General features: G+C 42.4%; 1 protein-coding gene across 8 annotated transcripts in view; it reads right to left on the minus strand.

The window, feature by feature from the left end:
- Nucleotides 1–19,421, minus strand: part of GOLIM4 (golgi integral membrane protein 4) — an 82,684-nt gene that overhangs the window by 2,955 nt on the left and 60,308 nt on the right. For 4 of the 8 annotated variants that reach the window (XM_081532950.1, XM_081532933.1, XM_081532924.1 and 1 more), the window contains 7 exons: nt 18,871–19,029; nt 14,697–15,026; nt 12,311–12,564; nt 11,779–11,858; nt 9,310–9,419; nt 6,465–6,632; nt 5,176–5,244 (listed from right to left, as the gene is read on the minus strand). In XM_081532950.1, coding sequence (XP_081389076.1) covers nt 5,176–5,244; nt 6,465–6,632; nt 9,310–9,419; nt 11,779–11,858; nt 12,311–12,564; nt 14,697–15,026; nt 18,871–19,029 — 1,170 coding nt within the window. Of the gene's footprint in view, nt 1–5,175; nt 5,245–6,464; nt 6,633–9,309; nt 9,420–11,775; nt 11,859–12,310; nt 12,565–14,696; nt 15,027–18,870; nt 19,030–19,421 lie in introns of all 8 variants that reach the window. The other 4 variants (XM_081532940.1, XM_081532921.1, XM_081532912.1 and 1 more) reach the window with 1 other exon arrangement.

Below are 19,421 nucleotides of genomic sequence, written 5' to 3' on the forward strand. Positions count from 1 at the left end.
TTTTATAACTTAACTATGACAATGGCATAAGAGTAAGTCTTCTTGAGTAACACAAAATTACCTAATTTGGGAGGGGGGGTGGTGTATATGTGTTAAATATCCCAGAAATGGGCAAGAAAAGCAAAGTATACTGGTGTTACACTTAAGGAACAACAAATTAAGGGCTGCGTCAAGATGTCCATAGCCCAGGTTCAGCAGAATGAACTGCAACCCACCAGACTCACTCTGGAGGGACCCTGGCCTATTAGGAGCCTACAAAGGTGACCCTTCAAAGATGCCAGCCTAAGATGCTGGCCTTCATGAGTCTTGTCTAACCAGTCCATTGTTGGCTGGACTCACAGCCCCTACACCACACTGGCACCAAATAAATACATTGTGGGGACAGATATAGAGTATATTTTGTATTTACGTGTCCTGGTAGAGCGAGCTATAAAGACGACACTTCTGCCTCACCCGTAAGCTGTAGCAGTGGCCAATGGTATCTCTTCGGCCTTTAGTCGCAGAATAACAACACTCCCCAGGACATTATAGTGAAAACAGTGAAGCACTTATTTCAGACTGTACTAAGGTCTCACTAATTGAAAATTGCTAAAGTGTCCCGGTTGATTTCAGTGAAAAGACATGTCTTCTACAGCCTTTATAATGAAAATATAGTAGTGAACACTAAATACTGTAGTTGGGGTTGGGAGGGAACTGCCTTGAGACTGTGGTACGTGAAAAGAATAAATCAGGGTTAGCAAACGTTTGCTATAAAGGGCCAGATAGTAAATATCCAGGCTTTCTTGGTCATAAAGTCTCTGTAGCAATTACCCAGCTCTAGCACAGCAGTGGCCTTAGACAACATGTACACAAAAAGGCATGGCTTTTGTTCCAGTAAGGCTTCACTTATAAAATAGACCCAGGCCTGTAGGCTGCCAACCCCCTAACACAGACCATGGAGTCAGACAGAGCTAGATTAAATCCTTGGCTCCTCAACTCTCCAAGCTGTATAAACAATAAGGTCATTTGTTTTTACTATGAAAAATTTCAAGCACACACAAAGACAATAATTCAATAAACTCCTTAATAGCCATCACCGAGGCTCGAAGGTTATCTCAATGTTGCCATGCCTGCATCACCTATCACTTTATTTTCTGATGAATTATTCTTAAAAATTCTAGATATCATGTAATTTCAGCCCTACCTATTTCTAAACACATTGTACTTTTCTTATATAACCATAATGCCATTATCACCTCTAATAAATGATTCCATGGCATCATCTAATGTCTAGTCCTTGCATACATTTTTCCACTTGTCTTAAATATGTCTATTTACAGCTGGTTTGTTCTAAACAAAAGTCATATCCAACACCAATTCCACTCCCTTCTTTTTTCCTTAATGCTATATTAAATTACTGTCCAGTAAAGTGACCCAGATTCTGGATTTATTTGCTTCTTTGAGGTATCACTTATTTCTTTAGCCTCCACATTTCTTACAAAAGAAAGTTAGCTTAAAGGCTTGAATGAATTTAGATTCAATTTGCAAAGTAAAGATTTTTCAGAGATGATGCTGTAGACTTCATATTTCTGTCACATCAGGAGGCATATAATGTCTGCTCTACTTTTAGTGAAGCTAAAGTTGGTCAGTGAGCTCAGACAGCTACAGCCTGATCCCTGCATGGTAAAATCCCCTGACCTCCATTAATATGGTGATGTCATCCATTGATGACTGCTCCTAAATCCACCGTTTTAATTAGGGGTTACAAAAATGGTGACTTTCTAATTCCATCATTCCTTCTGTATTCACTAATTTCTAAAATGAAAAACTTGCCTATATCAACTATTTAGTTACTATGCTTCAATGTAATGTGCATGTGTGTGTATGCTCAGTCATGTCCTACTCTTTGTGACCCCACGGACTGGAGCCCGTCAGGCTCCACTGTCCATGGAATTTTCCAGGCAATAATACTGGAGTGGGTTGCCATTTCCTTCTACAGATCTTCCCAATTCAGGAATCGAATGCATGTCTCTTGCGTCTCCTGCACTGGCGGGCAGATTCTTTACCACTGAGCTATCTGGGAAGCCCAGTTACTATGCTTGGTATACTTAATTATGATAGCTTTTAAAAGCAGACCTGGGTAGGGTCTAATCATGGTTCTAACAATAACAAGCTGTGTGACCTTTGAAAACTTAGGTAATCTCTTTGAAGCTCAAATTTCTTATCTGTCAAAGAAAGGGTTAGATAAAAATCAGTGATTTCTATGCGAAAACAAAACAAAATAAAACAGATCTCCTGAATCTGAATGGACTTGGCTAGCTACCCAGTCCCCGTATGTATTCATGCCTTTCTCTGATGCATCAAAGATCTTAGTGGGTGAGCCAGGAACTGGAAGGACGCCCTCAAGTAACCAAGAAGCTGAGAATCCAAAGAGATGGGTGGGACATGATCACGGAAAGACCTTCAGCAATGTTCAATCTGTGATGGACACCCCTGCTTGCCAGCTAATGTTTAATAGCAGAGTTTCTGCCATCTGGACAGCTTCTTGATGTGGTGATTCCCAGGCCAACATGCCACTAAAGGCAGCCAGGAAACCCTGTACCTGTTCTTACGTGAGTGTTCAGATCAATCTGGTTTTATTCAGATGGGGGAAACAGAGCGCTTGGGTTTTTCACAGTAGTCATTTAAGCTCTCTATATTTTTAAACATTTAAATCATTTTAAAGTACACACAGCACTTTTTGGCAATGTCACAGTTTGTCTCATTTGCTCATAAGGAGATTAAAAAAATCTGTAAAGTATGCAACACGTGGATGGCTTTTCATAGGAATGTCTTATTATAGGAATGTCTTTCTAAGGATCCCAAAGTAAAAACAATCAATGCTTGTCAACAGCCGTTTTTAGATCTTAGAAGGAAAACACTGCTGCACTAAGAGAAGAGAAGGCAGGGAGAGGGCAGATTTCCTAACATCACACTTGTTTCGGGTTCTCTACTCTCAAAGTTCAAGTCACAAGTCTGATGGGCTGTGCCTTTGAACAGGTACAACCCTGGCAAGATGCAATTCCTCCCTAGAGGCAAATGTGACAGAAGGCAGGTTGATGGTAGGCTGGAAGAGAGGGGAGCCAACAGTGGCAATGGGCCTTACATCTCAGGGGTCAGCTGGAAGACTCTGAGGCTTAAGGAAGAGAAGAACGATGCACATTACCCTGCATTTTACGGTTTTGAGTGCTCACATATGCGGCACTCATAGACAACAGGCTATGTATTCTCACATACAGCATCCCTCATTTTTCTCATTTTGCTGCACTCTGCTGAGAACTTTGTCTCTATTACTAGGCCTTGACTGGTATATGGAAATTCTCCCTCCTCAAAGGAAGAACTGAGAACAATGGAAAGAGGTTGGAAAATCCAATAACTAAGTACCTCAGGAACCGCCAAAAACATAAAATGCAGCCTGAACAAGGGACGCTTAGCGGGCAGAGGGGAAAGGTACCCAGGGAAGAAGAGAGGCTAGCTGGGCTTCTGCTGAGAGCTCACGTGGTAGCCACCCTAAAGGAGAAGGTGTGATGACTGAGTCTGTCAGGGTCAGAGAGCGGGGACAGAGGTGCAGAGCTGGGAGTTCTGGGCTGGAGACTGGGGGGCCTCTGCCTGTCACCATTCTCCTTCCCTCCCATCTCTCTGCCTTTCTTTTCTATCTTTGATCCCTCTTGGATCCCACATTAACTGATAGAATACAAAGTAAAAAAAAAAAAATTAATCAGTAAATACTGATTAAAATTTTATGTTTACCCTTCTGAATTTTTAAAAAGAAGCCAAGGTGAGCCTGTTCTCTTTTAATCCCTCAAAGATCCCTGGCAGTGGACATAATGAAACAAGTAATTTTAGTCTAGACATCCTGTTACAAGAGAGGTCCAGATGAATATCTTTCTCTTGCCAGAGAGGCTGCCGGGTTCTCTAACACTCTCTTCTGATGGCACGGCTCAGGGGTTTGATCAGGATGAACAGCAGGATGAGAAAAAGGAGAGAGAATAAGAGGATCAAGGCAGGTAGATTGCATGTAAAACTACAGGTATATGTTGCCAATGGGTGCAAAGAACGACGTTCTTCTGTTTTCCTGGTATAAATACAAACTTCAGCAACCATCAGCTCTGAAAAGCTGACAAATGCAACCAGGCGAGGCAGCAGCCCTGGCTGAGGGAGCCCTGTCCATGAGGCGGCAGCATGGGCCTCTTAGCAGGCTCTCAGGTAGGTTCAGGCTGCCTCTTGTCCGTTCTCTCCTGCCGCTCCCCTTAGGGCCAGAGTCACACATTTGCAAAGGCCTGGTTGAGAAGCACCTCTGAACCAGGGCTTTAATTTGCTGGACCATTTTCTGGTCCAGAGAGACACCGAGCCTGGGGCCTGGGCCTCATCCATATCATATGCCTGTGTTCTGAGCTCCAGCAGTCCATACGGTACCCTGCTGAGACTAACCAGCTCAACCAACAGCCTTAATCAGTCAACTACACAATTGTGGCACTACACACAACAACACTACACACTACACACAACTACACATGGTAGATGCTCCATGAAGCTAATTAACAGTAATATGCTAGAGGTTTGCAATAAAAAGCAAACTAAAATGAAATGCTAAGAAATTCTACCCAAATGCATTTTACTCAGCTGAGCTTACCTATTTTTCCTTTTCGTCTTTGTTAAATTTAAGATACTAAATTCTTATAAGCGAAGAGGCTAAAAGTGAAAATGTTTTACATGTCTGGAGGGTGTTATGTGTGTTATCCTGGACACCATGGGGTGTCGCTATGAGGCAGGAACAGTGGCCATGTCTACAGAGAAAGTCTCTGGGGTCTGTCCAGACCCTTAAGGGGCAGAGCTTTGTTCTTCTTTCTTGTGAGGGAAAGAGACAGTAGAAAATATTTTTACAAAGATCACATAAACCTAAGTATGCCATTCCTGGAAGGTCAAGTGTCTTCTTAATTCAAAATTTCTAGGGAAAACCAGAGAACAGAATTCACCCTGTTTTTGTTATCTTCCAATCAAATGTTTCCATGCCTATGGTCCATTTCTCCTCGAAACCATCTTTCCTTATCCAGTCTACGGCTCTCTGAACCTTCCTATGAAAGCCCATTCGGAGAGTTTTTTTCAGGTGAGTGTGAGACCCCATGCAGTCTGGCCTCCTGCCCTCCCCCTTCTTACCTCCTCTTCCCCTTCTTCCTGGTACTGCTCATCCACATTGTCCTCCTGCTGGTCTGGGTTTCCTGCCATCTGTTGAAACAAAAGGAGAGGTTCAGGTTACTGAACACTGGAGATGCATTTTCCAGTCCTCTGGGACAAAGAACAGGCAGGCCACCATGAACAGTGCATTTCAATACCTCAGTGGGCAGGAAGTGATGACTAATCACTCCCAACAAAGCCCAGGATGCCCATGACCCACTCCTTCTGAGTGCGAGCACTGCATATGAGGTAAACCACCTGTCCACACAGGTCGTGACTAAAACCTTTTGCATAAAATCTGGCATTTATAGGGCTTCCCTGGTGGCTCAGATGGTAAAGAATCGGCCTACAATGCAGGAGACTCAGGTTTGATCCCTGGGTTGAGAAGATCCCCTGGAGAAGGGATTGGCTACCCACTCCAGTATTCCTGCCTGGAGAATCCCATGGACAGAGGAGCCTGGTGAGCTATAGTCCATGGGGTCGCAAAGGTTCATACATGACTGAGAGACTAACACTTTCACTTTAGGCATTTATAAAATCCCCAGGTTAATACAATCCAGCAATCCCACTGCTGGGCATACACACTGAGGAAACCAGAACTGAAAAAGACACATGTACCCCAATGTTCATTGCAGCACTGTTTGCAATAGCTAGGACATGAAGCAATCTAGATGTCCATTGGCAGACGAATGGATAAGAAAGTTGCGCTACATATACACAATGGAATATTACTCAGCTGTTAAAAAGAACACATTTGAGTCAGTTCTAATGAGGTAGATGAAACTGGAGCCTATTATACAGAGTGAAGTAAGTCAGAAAGAAAAACACCAATAAAGTGTATTAATGCATATGTATGGAATTTAGAAAGATGGTAACAATGACCCTATATGTAAGACAGCAAAAGAGACACAGATGTAAAGAACAGACTTTTGGACTCAGTAGGAAAAGGCACGGGCAGGATGATTTGAGGAAATAGCACTAAAACATGTATATTACCATATGTAAAACAGATGATCAGTGAAGTCTGATGCATGAAGCAGGGCACTCAAAGCCAGTGCTCTGGGACAGCCCAGAGGGATAGGGTGGGGAGAGACGTGGGGAGGGGTGGTTCAGGATGGGGGGACACATGTACACCCATGGCTGGTTCATGTTGATGTATGGCAAAAACCACCACAATATTGTAAAGTAATTAGCCTCCAACTAAAATACTTGATTAAAAATAATAATAAAATCCCAGGTTAAAACCACCCTCCGTCATGGCACCCACTTACCACCAAATGTTCCTCCATTTCTGCATTCTGTTGCTTTTGGTGACTTTGTTTTTGCTCTTCATTTTCATCTGGCAAGTTTTCTTCCCTCACTTGCCCGGCTTCTTCAAATTCATCCTCGCCTTGATTATTAGGGTCATCTGCTGGGTTTATGTCCTCTACAGCCGCCCTCTGTAAAATTTTAATGAAAAGCAAGCACCACTTCAAAATCCAGGATCAAGTTTAATTTCATTTGAAAGGCCACAGGCTGACAGAAAATTAAATTGTCCTTTACCAGACTGCTCAGGTCTATCCTTGCCAAGACTCACAGGTACCCATCCTGCTGTCAAAAGATAAAGCCTCTGTTTTCTCAGAGACAGATGCATCAGAAAGAAGTTCAAAGAGCACTTCTTTCCTGCAAGTGATTCCAAAACAGTTCTCAAAGCTCCAATGCCATAAGTAATATGAGCATAACTTGATGACAAGAAAAACAGTTAATGAAAGCCAAAGGGCCAAGTAGGAGAAATAATTAAAATGAGAGATTTAGATAGGCAAATGGTAACTGCTTTCACCAGTACATTGATTTTTACAGACCAGTTATTCTTTGCAAACCAGCTGATATAAGTGGGTGAAAAGCAGTTGAAGAGAGAGGAAGCCCACACCAGCAGGGACCCAAGAAGAGGGCCTGTAAGGAGACAAGAAGAGGCTAATTCAAGAGTAGGCCATCACTTTCTAGTGTGGATCACATTTCTTTATAAGGAACACTAATGTGAAGCTGAGAGATGCTGCACCGATAAGAGACAAAATAAGAGGGACTGGGCTTAACTCACCTTCTGGCAATATAAATATTTTGAAAAATACCTCCCCCAACCCATCCTACCTCTCAAATAGTTCTCGGTTATTGTGTTCAACAAATGCCCTTCATATTATCAACTTTAGAATTATCTGGATGTCCCACTTATGATCGCAAAGCACCTTTCAAAATAATACACACCCTCATAAAGATTCAGATTTTTAGAGTGTGAGCTGGGTGGAAATGATGATGCTTGGAGGAGCTTCCTGATCACACTGGGCTCATCAACAGGACATCTCATTGAAGCAGCAAATGCTTCCCACAGACAGGGAAGCCTGAGTGAGATTTAGTCTCCAGACCACAAAATTCTACTTCAATTTACTTCAGGGCCTTGAACATGTTCAAGAGCTCACTGCAGTCTCAGTTTATGTATTATCTGCACCTCCCAAGCGATATAATTTGTTCAAGAACAAAATGACACTTTTCTTGGGGATACAGAGAATGACAAATCATAACCTTCACACTAAACTCCAGTTACTCCACAATGCTGTCATATGGATTTCCTTTTGTGTGTTATGAATAAACTGTGTGGAAATATAGGGAAAATGTAACGTGTTTTCTTCAGAGAAAAATGTACTGAATGTCCTTTGCAAAAGTTTATAAAAATATACAGATTAGCTCTAACTCTAACCAAGTAATAAAAAAGGTTTAATAGGCACAGTTGTTAGATATTTAAAAAAAAAGGATGATTAACTAAACCTCAGTGAAGCTGGACAAAAATGTTTCTAATTTAAAAAAATTAAATAAAATAGGTGAGACAAAGAGAGACAAGCAGGCCAATAATTTCTAATTAAGGGAAGGCACAGTAGAAAGGCCAACGTTTCCCAAAGTGTTATCTAGAGCAAATCAACTGATGCAAGGAGAGTGAAGGATTATGTAGTCAGGTAACCAATCGAGACAGACAGCATTTCCCAAACATCAGGAACTGGAATAGCCACCCTTCTCCTGTGCCCTCCATCGCTCTCAGGCTCTTGCATACTCGCTTTCCTGCTCTCTCACAGACACTCTCTTGCTCCTACACATCCTCTGGCTCTCTCAGACTTTCCTGTTATCTATAGCTCTTGTTCTTTCCTGACAATATTTCAGGGCTAGGGTTCCCTGGAGCATACTTTGAGAACTGCTGATTGAGGAGCTGGTGGGTAAATATGTCCCGCCAGCTCTCTGTGCAAGTTATAGGGGAAAGCCGTTTCCATCGAGGTTGCTTCAAGCAGCTCAGGAAGACTTTGTCAGTGCTTATCAAGGAAGAATATCAATCCTCCTCCTCTCAGTCCGTTGGACCAATGTAAACAGGGCCCAGAGGACAGCAGACTGCATTCTCTAAATGTGGTGGTTAATTTGCTAGCAAAAGATGACAGGAGAGCTACAGTAAGTTGTCAAAATTATCTACGCATAAGTGCAAGGACACACTTACAGGCAAGGTCAAGGTCCCATATCACCCAACTGAACTGGGAGTCTTGGTCCTTTCTTGGGTAAATAAAAAGAATAGTTTTGGTTATTATATCTCTACCTGTTAATACTCTAGTTTTTCTATGGCATTATGGTATCTGGGAAACGTTTTTCATTTCTCAAACCTCACATTCTTAGCTGTGTGTTTACTAAAATAGTCACTGGACTGCTGAGAAATTACACAGTCGCAGGCCACACATTCACAACCAAGCAGACCACTCAACGTGCTTCATGCTGGTTGACCTCCTTTCTCTGTTCTCTCTCTAACTCCCACATTCGCTTTGTTGTGTTTTCTTTTTCATCTTTCAGAATTACTACATACTGCAGTGCCTCTTTTTGCTCTTCTATTTTAATTTTACAAAAGTCCCCAGAGGGAGACTCCCTGGATGTTTTCCTTGAACAACCTTTAACCCATTCTCATCACACAAACACCCCATGGTTGACAGTTAACAGTTACCATATAATTATGTAAGCCACCTGGAGCTGGAGTCACAGTGTCAGGTAAACCTTTATGTTTCCTTTCTGCCTTGTAAGTTCCCAAGTGTCATGACTGGATGAGAGGACACTTACATCTCCCTCAGATTCTGGGTCAGCTTCATGGGGCCCTTGTTCTTGCAGCTCATGTCCATTCTCTGGGTCTTCTTCTGCCTCGTCTTGGTGCTGGTTGTCTCTCTCATAGGCTAGCAAATCAAAGGAAGCCTTATCAGCCCCAATGAACCAGACAGGATTCTTCCTTTCAAAGCAAAGCCAAGCCACTGGTGGGCTTTCCTACAGACCACATCACTCACTCTCTCTTCCCTCTAGGTTAGCTCAACATAAGGAACACGTCTCAGCTTTTCTGGAAGTTATGTCTTTTTCCCAGTCCTTGTATCTACAGAGACAATGTGGATAATTGACATATTCTAACTCTCTAAAACAAATATTTACAACAGAAGCTGCATTTTCCCCCATTATGCCAAAAACAACAATAGAGACTTTCTCCATAAAATAAAGTCCAATCAATTGAACATCACTAAAATTCTTGACAAAATTTTGGTAATGTCAGAGAAAATAGCAAGGTACCAGAAGCAGAAACAGATGCTACTTCAGGAAATGAAAGAAATGGTAACCCCATTTGTGAAGCTCAAAATCAAATTCAGCCCGTCCTGTGTTCTCTGAGGTGGTAGTGATGATGATACCACGAACATCACCTATTTATACTCACATATTTACTTGTTACTTTTTGAAAAAAATATTTCAATACAGAGAATTTAGACAAGAACACACAGATATCAGAGGAAAGGTTAAATATATGTAGATTATTTAGCCTGTAGAAAATAAAGATACAGGTAAACTTACCATCATGTTTCAAGTGCACCAAGGGATCCATTAAAAAAAAAGGGAGAGCAAATGGTTCTCCAGTCTTACTGATAATGGAACAAAAAAGCTTCAAGTGTTGCATGGGGGCACATAAGGTAAACAATTTCTTGACTATCAGAGCTATAAAATATCAGAATAGGCTATAGAGGGAGTTCGGTAATCACCTTCTGTTAGTTTCTTTAGGAAAGGATTCACAGCTAAGTGTTAGCGTTGCTAGAGAGATGGTTATTCTCTAGTTCTGTTATCACAGTAAGCAGTATTTGTTCAGTGACATATAGATGTGTACCACAAATGAAAGCTACTAATGACTTAATCTGAAAAACTTTCAAGGCAATAATCTATATGTCTCCAAGGTAAGAGGAAAATGTAGAGGTTTCCCAAAGCCTAATATTCCTATGACAATGTGCTAGAAATAAGTATTAACATGCAAGAAGTTTAGGGGCTTCTCAGGTGGCGCAGTGGTAAACAATCTGGCTCAGGTAAACAACCTGCTTGCCAATGAAGGAGACACAGAAGATGCAAGTTTGATCCCTGTGTTGGGAAGATCCCCTGGAGTAGGAAATGGCACCCCACTCCAGTATTCTTGCCTGGAGAATCCCATGGGCAGAGGAGCCTGGCAGGCTACACTTCACGGAATTGCAAAGAGTCCAACACGACTGAGCATGCAAGCACGCCTTCCATATAAGAAGCTGCTGCTGCTGCTGCTAAGTCACTTAAGTCGTGTCCAACTCTGTGCGACCCCACAGACGGCAGCCCACCAGGCTCCCCCGTCCCTGGGATTCTCCAGGCAAGAATACTGGAGTGGGTTGCCATTTCCTTCTCCAATGCATGAAAGTGAAATGTGAAAGTGAAGTCGCTCAGTCGTGTCCGACTCTTAGCGACCCCATGGACTGCAGCCTACCAGGCTCCTCCATCCATGGGATTTTCCAGGCAAGAGTACTGGAGTGGGTTGCCATTGCCTTCTCTGCCATATAAGAAGAGTAAACCACTATTTCCTCTCTACTTTAAAGTGTTAGAGAGCAAATAGATTAGCTTGGGTGATTTCGGCCATCAATGTAAACTTTTGGGAAGGAAAAAGGAAAACAATCAATGACAACAAAAGACATATGGTGCACAAATCTCTGTACGTATAGGTACCCTCCATTTTTTGAAAGTTTGTTTTATGCCCCTTCGCCTTTATGGAAGATCTACATTAGTACCTGTTTTGGCTAACTGAAAGAAATTGGAAGAGGATTTTCAATTTTATGAAAATAGGTGAAAGCAAAAATAGCCATTTAGTGTTTCATTTGTAGAGAGAGAAAGCAGGTACTGAGGCAACAGACACCTGAGCAGAGAAGCAAGAATGACGCCAGCCCCCTCCTTCCCCAGGACCTACATTCAGCATCTCAACATCACACCCCCAGAGCTCTGAATGTGCCGGTGAGCATCTGTGCTTTATCTCAATTTATTTTGTGTATCTGATAGCAATGCTATTTTGTGCTTTATCTCAATTTATTTTATGTGTCCTATGGTAATTGTTTCTTCAATCTATACCATTTCAGCTTACAAATGGTTTCAAAGGAATACCCTCTTTCAGAGAGCAGGAGAAACCTGTACACAGGTATGCATATGTCTCTGAGTTGACATTATATATTACCAAGCAGCTTTATTAAAACATTCATCATCTAAGAAGCTCACCACCTCCTTCCTCTTCCTGGATGCCCTGGTCCTCTGCTCCCTGAACGATATCATTATCCACAGCATCGTAACGAGCTTGCTGCCTGCAAGGAAACAGTCATCAACTCCAGGACACAACTTAAGTAGCACAATTTGACCTAAGTCATTTATCTTTAAAGAGAGTTATCAATGAATTTTCAACATTCTTTTAAAAGCCATAAATATATTTCTTAAACTTATCCAATTAGGTTTAATAAAGATTCCAGGTACACTTTCAAAAGATACCTTATAAAAGATAAAATGCTTTTCAAAAACTAAAATGAAGTTTGCACAAAACCTGATAGGTTCCTTTGAGATGTAAACTGTTACTTTTAGGCAGAAAAAAAAATGTTGATTATTTTGGAAGTTAAATATTTGGAATTTGATTTTCGGTTCTGCCTCAGCTCCCATGAGCAAGAGGAGCCCCTCAAATTCACAGGGAAGGAATATGTGGAGCTGTCTTTAATCTGCCTGTGGACACTGGAGGCCGAGCCATCCGGGCCCGTCAGAAGGCTACCGTGGCTGCTCGGGGCGCTGCAGCTGGCCCTCCCGGAGCCCATCCTGCTGCTGTCGGGCTGTCTCCCTGGCGAGGAGCTGCTGCTGCTGCTGCTGCCGTAGCAAGTGTCCCTGTAGCCGCTGCTGGCGCAGGGCCTCCTGCTCCGCCCTCAGCCGCTGGGCCTCCTCCGCCCGCTGCGCCGCCAGCCTCTGCTGTTCCAGCTGCTCCTCATACGGTGACTGGAGTCTGGTAACCGGCCTGGCTGAAGGATGCACCTGGGGAACAGTGAGCAAGAGCAGTCGGGTCCCCTGGGTCTGCCCTTCACCCGTTCCTCATGACACGGGCAGACGGCGGGGCTGGTTTATTAATACCTCTCTGTCAGGTCAATTGTCTTGTATGTTAGGTCCAACACCACCCGCTGCTGGACTCCACTGCTATTTCCCTACTCTCTCTGAATCACCCTTGGCTTCTTTTAGCAAGAAGCAGCTTGGCTTCTTTTGACCTTCCCCCGTTGTTGGCATTAACGTAGATTTTTTTAATGTGCTCCCTCTCAAATGGAAAAGGACACAACAGAAGAAATGTTTCAGCTTTAATTAAATGTATGCTCAAAAGACTCTGGTATAAGTGGGTACTTAATAACCTCAGACTAACTGGGGCAACATGTGAGCTGAAGTTGAGGCTAAGGCTTTTCCATGAAGAGCTGAAGACTTTGGGAAGCTAATTAACTCTAGCAATGCATACACCAATCTCAGGCTAAGCGGAGCCAAAAAAAGGTCAAATTTCAGGTTAGGGTGGAGAGGCAGAATCAGTTTTCTTCAAAGAAATCAAAAATGGATGAGAAGTGAGGATTTTCAGATTAAAGGAAAATCTGATCCAGGAATTCTTAAACTCTGCTTCCATTAAGCAATCTACCATTCTCTCCTCCATCCCCCAACTAATACAAGCACGTACAATTCTCACCGAAGGAAAGAGGGTGCATGGTTGAGGGAAATTAAACCTAGTGGGGAATTATCTTGGAGGAAAGCTTATGGACGCAAGACTAGGAGAGGCTTCTTCACACTAAGTGTGCAACAGTCTAAGAGTAAACCTACAGGCGCCTTCACACCTGCTCAGCCAAGCCTCTAGCAGCTTGAAGTCTTGAAAAGTTTGAGAGCAAACAGAGCTTCAGAGCTGTAAATAAAAGATGACCAGCATCCATGTAAGAGCCAGGTAGCCTGTTGTCAGGTATTACCTTAGAGGCTGTGTACGAAAAATACCTGGCTGCTTCAGTGTTGCTCTCAGTTCTTTTAAAGTATCATTTATAATAATAATGGCTGTTTTCATGAGTCTTACTTATGTGAGGGGGCGTGCTCAGTGGAGTGAGAGGGGTGTGGAGTGAGAGGGGAGTGCTCACAGGGAGAAGGGAGTGCTCAGTGGAGTGAGAGTGGGGTGCTCAGTGGAGTGAGAGGGGTGTGGAGTGAGAGGGCAGTGCTCATATGCAGAGGGGAATGCTCAGCTTGAGCAGTCACTGGTTAAACACACTCACCCAGTGGCATATCCTTAAGTAATCAGGTCAGCTTTTGATGACTTACTAACCACCCTGAATTTGAATGTGTGAAAGCCAACATAAATTTAACAGTAAGTGAACAGTGAGACAAGTACCCTTGATCACAGAAAATGAGTCACTTCTTGGCATCAAGATGCCCATGGGCCTTGAGCACAGACTGAGAAAGTGCAGGATGAGGTGACCATCTAGTTTCCTAGTCTGTTAAAGGGATGTGCCCAAGTCTCCCTTACTGTGCACTCTTTTCTCTTCCTTTATTTAAAAATTTTAATTGGAAGATAATTGCTTTACAATGTTTTGATTTCTGCTGTACAACAACATGCATCAGTTGTAAGTATACACATATCCCTTCCCTGTTGAGCCTCCCTCATACCCCCGCCCTACTGTGCACTCTTGACAAATAAACATCTACAGCACCTTCTCTTTTCCCCAAACATCTTTCTGGGGTAAGGTAGCTATGCTACTAACGTCACAACAGAACATTTAAATAAGTACATGGAAGATTTAGTGAAATCACCCCCATTTTATCTTAGAGACTGTTACACATGGGCTTTTTCCTTGATACAGTTGACCCTTGAACAATGTAGGGGTTAGGGGCATGGACCCTCAGCACAGTGAGAATCTTCATAAAACTTTCAGTCAGCCCTCTATATGCAGGGATCCTCCACAGCCTCCCTGTGGGGGCCCTTCTGTCTCAGTTTCCCATGTGCAGATTCAACCAACCACGGATTTTCCAGTGTTTACTAGAAAAATCCTTACAGAAGTGGTCCTGTGAGGTTCAAACTCTCCTTGTTCATGGGTCAACGCTATGTAGAGACAAAGCCACAACCCCTACCCCAGCCAACTGGTTGGGAAACCTCATACCTCAGCATGAACCTCCCCTGCCGCAAGTCTGGCTTCCTTTTGTTCACGCTGTTCCGTCCATTCCCGATCCTGCTCCTCGGGTGACGGGTCGTGCTCCTCCTCGAGGTGCTCAGGCCGCCCGACCTGCTCCATGGCCTCCTCCTCCAGGGCCCGCCTGTGCTCCTCCTCCACCTGCCGCTCCTCCGGCTCCCTGGGTCCCGCTTCTTGCCGGGTCAGTTCTGCAGGAGCCTGAAATTCTGCCTCCTTCTGGGTGGAAGGGTAAGGTTTTGTTTCTTCTGTTCTTCCAGGGGCTGCTTCATGGTTCTGCCACACTTCACTATTTCGAGACACCTAGGTCAAGCACATCACTGGAAATGACACTCTTCTAGTTCGAAAGTAGTGACAGAATTTCTTTATTACCATGTCTACAGGGTTACAACATAAGCAAAATCCTGGAGTCTAGAAATATAGAGTCCTGACTGAAAAGTATGGCTGCAATGGAGTCACTTAACTCTTCTCATTGTGTAATCTCACCTATAAAATAGAGATAACATAAGCAAAATTTCATCATGGGAAGCATACCATAAGTAACCTAAAAGTAAAGCCTGTAAATGACCACATCTCAGTAGACTCTGCCCTCAAAAGCAGTCTAACTCCTGTTCTCTCCGAATGAAAAGGGAAAACCCTCATACTTGAAGTGATTGAATACTTATGTAATTTTCTTCGATGTAAATTTTGTCTTCATAATTATTTGAAAAGAAAAGGATAAGATCAAATTGAGGATGAGTTAGGTTCGTTTTTTGTTACCTAATATAAAAAAGAATGCCATTACTAGTGGACATCCATGTTAGCTAAGATAGTGTCCATTAAATCAGGTACAATAAAACATTTTTAATGTATTAAAAGTAATACTTCTTTGTACACCAGAGAAAGTCTGTGAATATTTTATATTATTAATACAGAAAACTCTGAAAAAAAAAAAAGATATGTCTTTTTTACAGAGAACTCCTCTTCTAAAATTGGTGAACTTAAATCAGTTTTCTCTGAAAGTGTCAGAGATTTCTATATGGTCTTCATTACTTAGGAAAAAGGGGCAAAAGAAAGTAAATACTGTATCAATAGGAAAATGTGTCACTGCTCTTCCTCCTGCCAACCTTCTTTATCAGAAAAAACACTTTGTTTGGTCAGACTGTCCCATAATTGAAATAAATGTGAAGCTCTCTTCTTAAATTAGCAGAAACATAACTGAGAAACTGGACTGTATAAATAAATAAACCAAGGGAAAAAGTCTTTTCTCAGACACTTGAGGACAGCTTTTGGAGGTACACATTTTACCAAGTCCTCACATACTTGGCAAGTGTGAACTGATACTTCACTGGCTTTATAGTCAGGCTAGCAAAGTAATGCTCAAAATTCTCCAAGCCAGGCTTCAACAGTATGTGAACTGTGAACTTCCAGATGTTCAAGCTGGTTTTAGGAAAGGCAGAAGAACCAGAGATCAAATTGCCAACATCCGTTGGATCATTGAAAAAGTGAGAGAGTTCCAGAAAAACATCTACTTCTGCTTTATTAACTATGCCAAAGCCTTTGACTGTGTGGATCACAATAAACTGTGGAAAATTCTGAAAGAGATGGGAATACCAGACCACCTGACCTGCCTCTTGAGAAACCTGTATGCAGGTCAGGAAGCAACAGTTAGAGCTGGACATGGAACAACAGACTGGTTCCAAATCGGGAAAGCAGTATGTCAAGGATGCATACTGTCACCCTGCTTATTTAAATTATATGCAGAGTACATCATGAGAAATGCTGGACTGGATGAAGCACAAGGTGGAATCAAGATTGCTGGGAGAAATATCAATAACCTCAGACGTGCAGATGACACCACACTTATGGCAGAAAGCAAAGAACTAAAGAGCCTTTTGATGAAAGTGAAAGTGGAGAGTGAAAAAGTTGGCTTAAAACTCAACATTCAGAAAACTAAGATCATGGCATCTGGTCCCATCACTTCATGGCAAATAGATGGGGAAAAAAAATGGAAACAGTGACAGACTTGATTTTCGGGGGCTTCAAAATCATTGCAGATGGTGACTGAAGCCATGAAATTAACAGATGCTTGCTCCTTGGAAGAAAAGTTATGACCAAGCTAGACAGCATATTAAAAAGCAGAGATATTACTTTGCCAACAAAGGTCTGTCTAGTCAAAGCTATGGTTTTTCCAGTAGTCATGTATGGACGTGAGAGTCGGACTATAAAGAAAGCTGAGAGCTGAAAAATCAACACTTTTGAACTATGGTGTTGGAGAAGACTCTTGAGAGTCCCTTGGACTACAAGGAGATCCAACCAGTCCATCCTAAAGGAAATCAGTCCTAAATATTCATTGGAAAGACTGATGCTGAAGCTGAAACTCCAATACTTTGGCCAACGGATTCTGAAGAATTGACTCACTGGAAAAGACCCTGATGCTGGGAAAGATTGAAGGCGGGAGGAGAAGGGGACAACAGAGGATGAGATGGTTGGAGGGCATCACCAACTCAATGGACATGAGTTTGAGTAAGCTCCAGGAGATGGTGATGGACAGGGAAGCCTAGCATGCTGCAGTCCATGGGGTTGCAAAGAGTCGGACACGACTGAGCGACTGAATTGAACTGAACTGGCTTTATACTGGTAAAGAACCTGCCTGCCAATGCAGGAGAATCAAGAGATACAGGTTCTGTCCCTGGGTTGGGAAGATCCCCCGGAGAAGGAAATGGCAACCCACTCCAGTATTCTTGCCCAGAGAATCCCATGGACAGAGGAGCCTGGCAGGGTACAGTCCATGGGGTTGCAAAGGGTCAGACATGACTGAGGAAACCTAGCAAGCAGGCTGCCTGGCTTTATAGGGAATATTTCTCTGAAGGACTCTAAGTGCTTTCAAACACCTGTCATTTATCTCCACAACATCCCTGTGAGAAAGGTTAGGGCCAATAACTACTACCTCCATTTCACAGATAGAAAAACTAAAAAGTCAGAGTCATTAAAACATTAATCCAGTTGAACTTGGATAGAGAATAGAACCAGTTCGCACACCAGGGCGCTGACTGTGTTTTCTGAATTTCGGAGCAACATAAGACCCAGACAAAGAACAAGTATCCAGGACACAGAAGCTGTCCGTGAAGGAATGCTTTGCTCAGACTGAAGATTCAAGTGAAGTCCAATTATACCAACTTAATTATTCCCATAAGATGATAAGAAGACGAGTTGGGAAAAGTCTTCTCAAACATTCATTGTTTAAAGTGTCTTTGTCAGGGGAAAGATCTGATTACAAAAACAACTCGGTAAGAATTAATCATATGGATGACACCCTTTGGGATGCTCCACTTGGGAGATACTCCTAAACAACAAGACTTAATTTTATAAAGAACAGGAATACAAAAGAGTGGATTCTGTGACTAGGACTTCCTCTCTTGCAGTTTCATGAAGGTCTGAAAATACAAACTTTGACATATGCTGTATGGCCTAGTACAGTATCAAGTTCAAATATATTATCAGCTTTAGTACTTGAGTGGGCTGATTATCACATAATATCCTCACAATCATTTAACCTTCTTACTCTACCCCAATCTCCCCCACCCCAAAAAAAACCTTAAAATACTCATGATAGCTCCTTTCAACCAAATAGACCCATATGAAGAAAGATAAAACTAGTTTAGTGTTTGTCAGAAAACAGGACAGCAGTTCTCAAAGTGTACATTTACGAGACCAGCTGAAACAGGAATGCAGATCCTTAGGTTACATCCCAAACTAGCTGAATTGTAACCTGTAGGCTTGTTGTTCAGTTGCTCAGTCATGTCTGATTCTTTGTGACCCCATGGACTGTAGCCCACCAGGCTCCTCTGTCCATGGGATTCTCCAGGCAAGAATACTGGAGTGGGTTGCCATTTCCTCTTCCAGGAGATCTTCTCGACCCAGGGATTGAACCTGAGTTATCCTGCTTTGGCAAGTGGATTCTTTACTGCTGAACCACCTGGGAAGCCTAACCTGTGGGCTGAAACAGCTATTTCTGTTTTAACAGCCCTAATGGGGAACTCTTGATATGTGCTAAAATTTGAGAACCAATGTTCTGCAGGAAGAGCTGACCATATTTAGAGCAGTTCACCTAAGAACAGCTTGACAGAGAAAATGGCTCGACCACAGACCAGTTCCCAACTCTTACCTCCCGAGGCTCTCCAGGTGACTTGTCCCTTGCTGTGCTGTCACCTTGTGGAGAATATGCCACCTGGGTAATATTTTGCTGTTCTGGTTGTTCTGGTTTTCGAAAGCTTGGAATCCTATTCAGTGTATCTTTCAGTTGTTTATATTCTGCAACTTGAGTCTGCATTACAAATTGCACAATTGGATGCAAATTGCACAATTTGAGGAGGGAAAAGGATATCATTCATAGATAGTTCAGTGGAGGACTAGACAAAAATATACCTAAATGCGAGAGGAAAAATATGCAGACTGTTTCCATGCATTAGCTATACTTACTTGGACATGCTCAACCATTTTTAATCACATGCAAATTAGAATTAGAGTTAAAGGGAACAGAAAAAAATATCTAAGACAGATGTTAGTTTCCCATGCTACATTAAACTAAGTCAGAATTTTTATAAATAACTCTCTAGTACAAATATCATTATTAAAAGACAGCTATGCAATCAGTTTTATGACACTAAAATCTATTTTAACATTCCACATTTATATAAATGTTAAGTGCAGATATCT

This window comes from Giraffa tippelskirchi, chromosome 2 (assembly GCF_054371585.1).
Source record: "Giraffa tippelskirchi isolate mGirTip1 chromosome 2, T2T-mGirTip1v1.2.pri, whole genome shotgun sequence".
Classification (NCBI taxonomy): domain Eukaryota; kingdom Metazoa; phylum Chordata; class Mammalia; order Artiodactyla; family Giraffidae; genus Giraffa; species Giraffa tippelskirchi.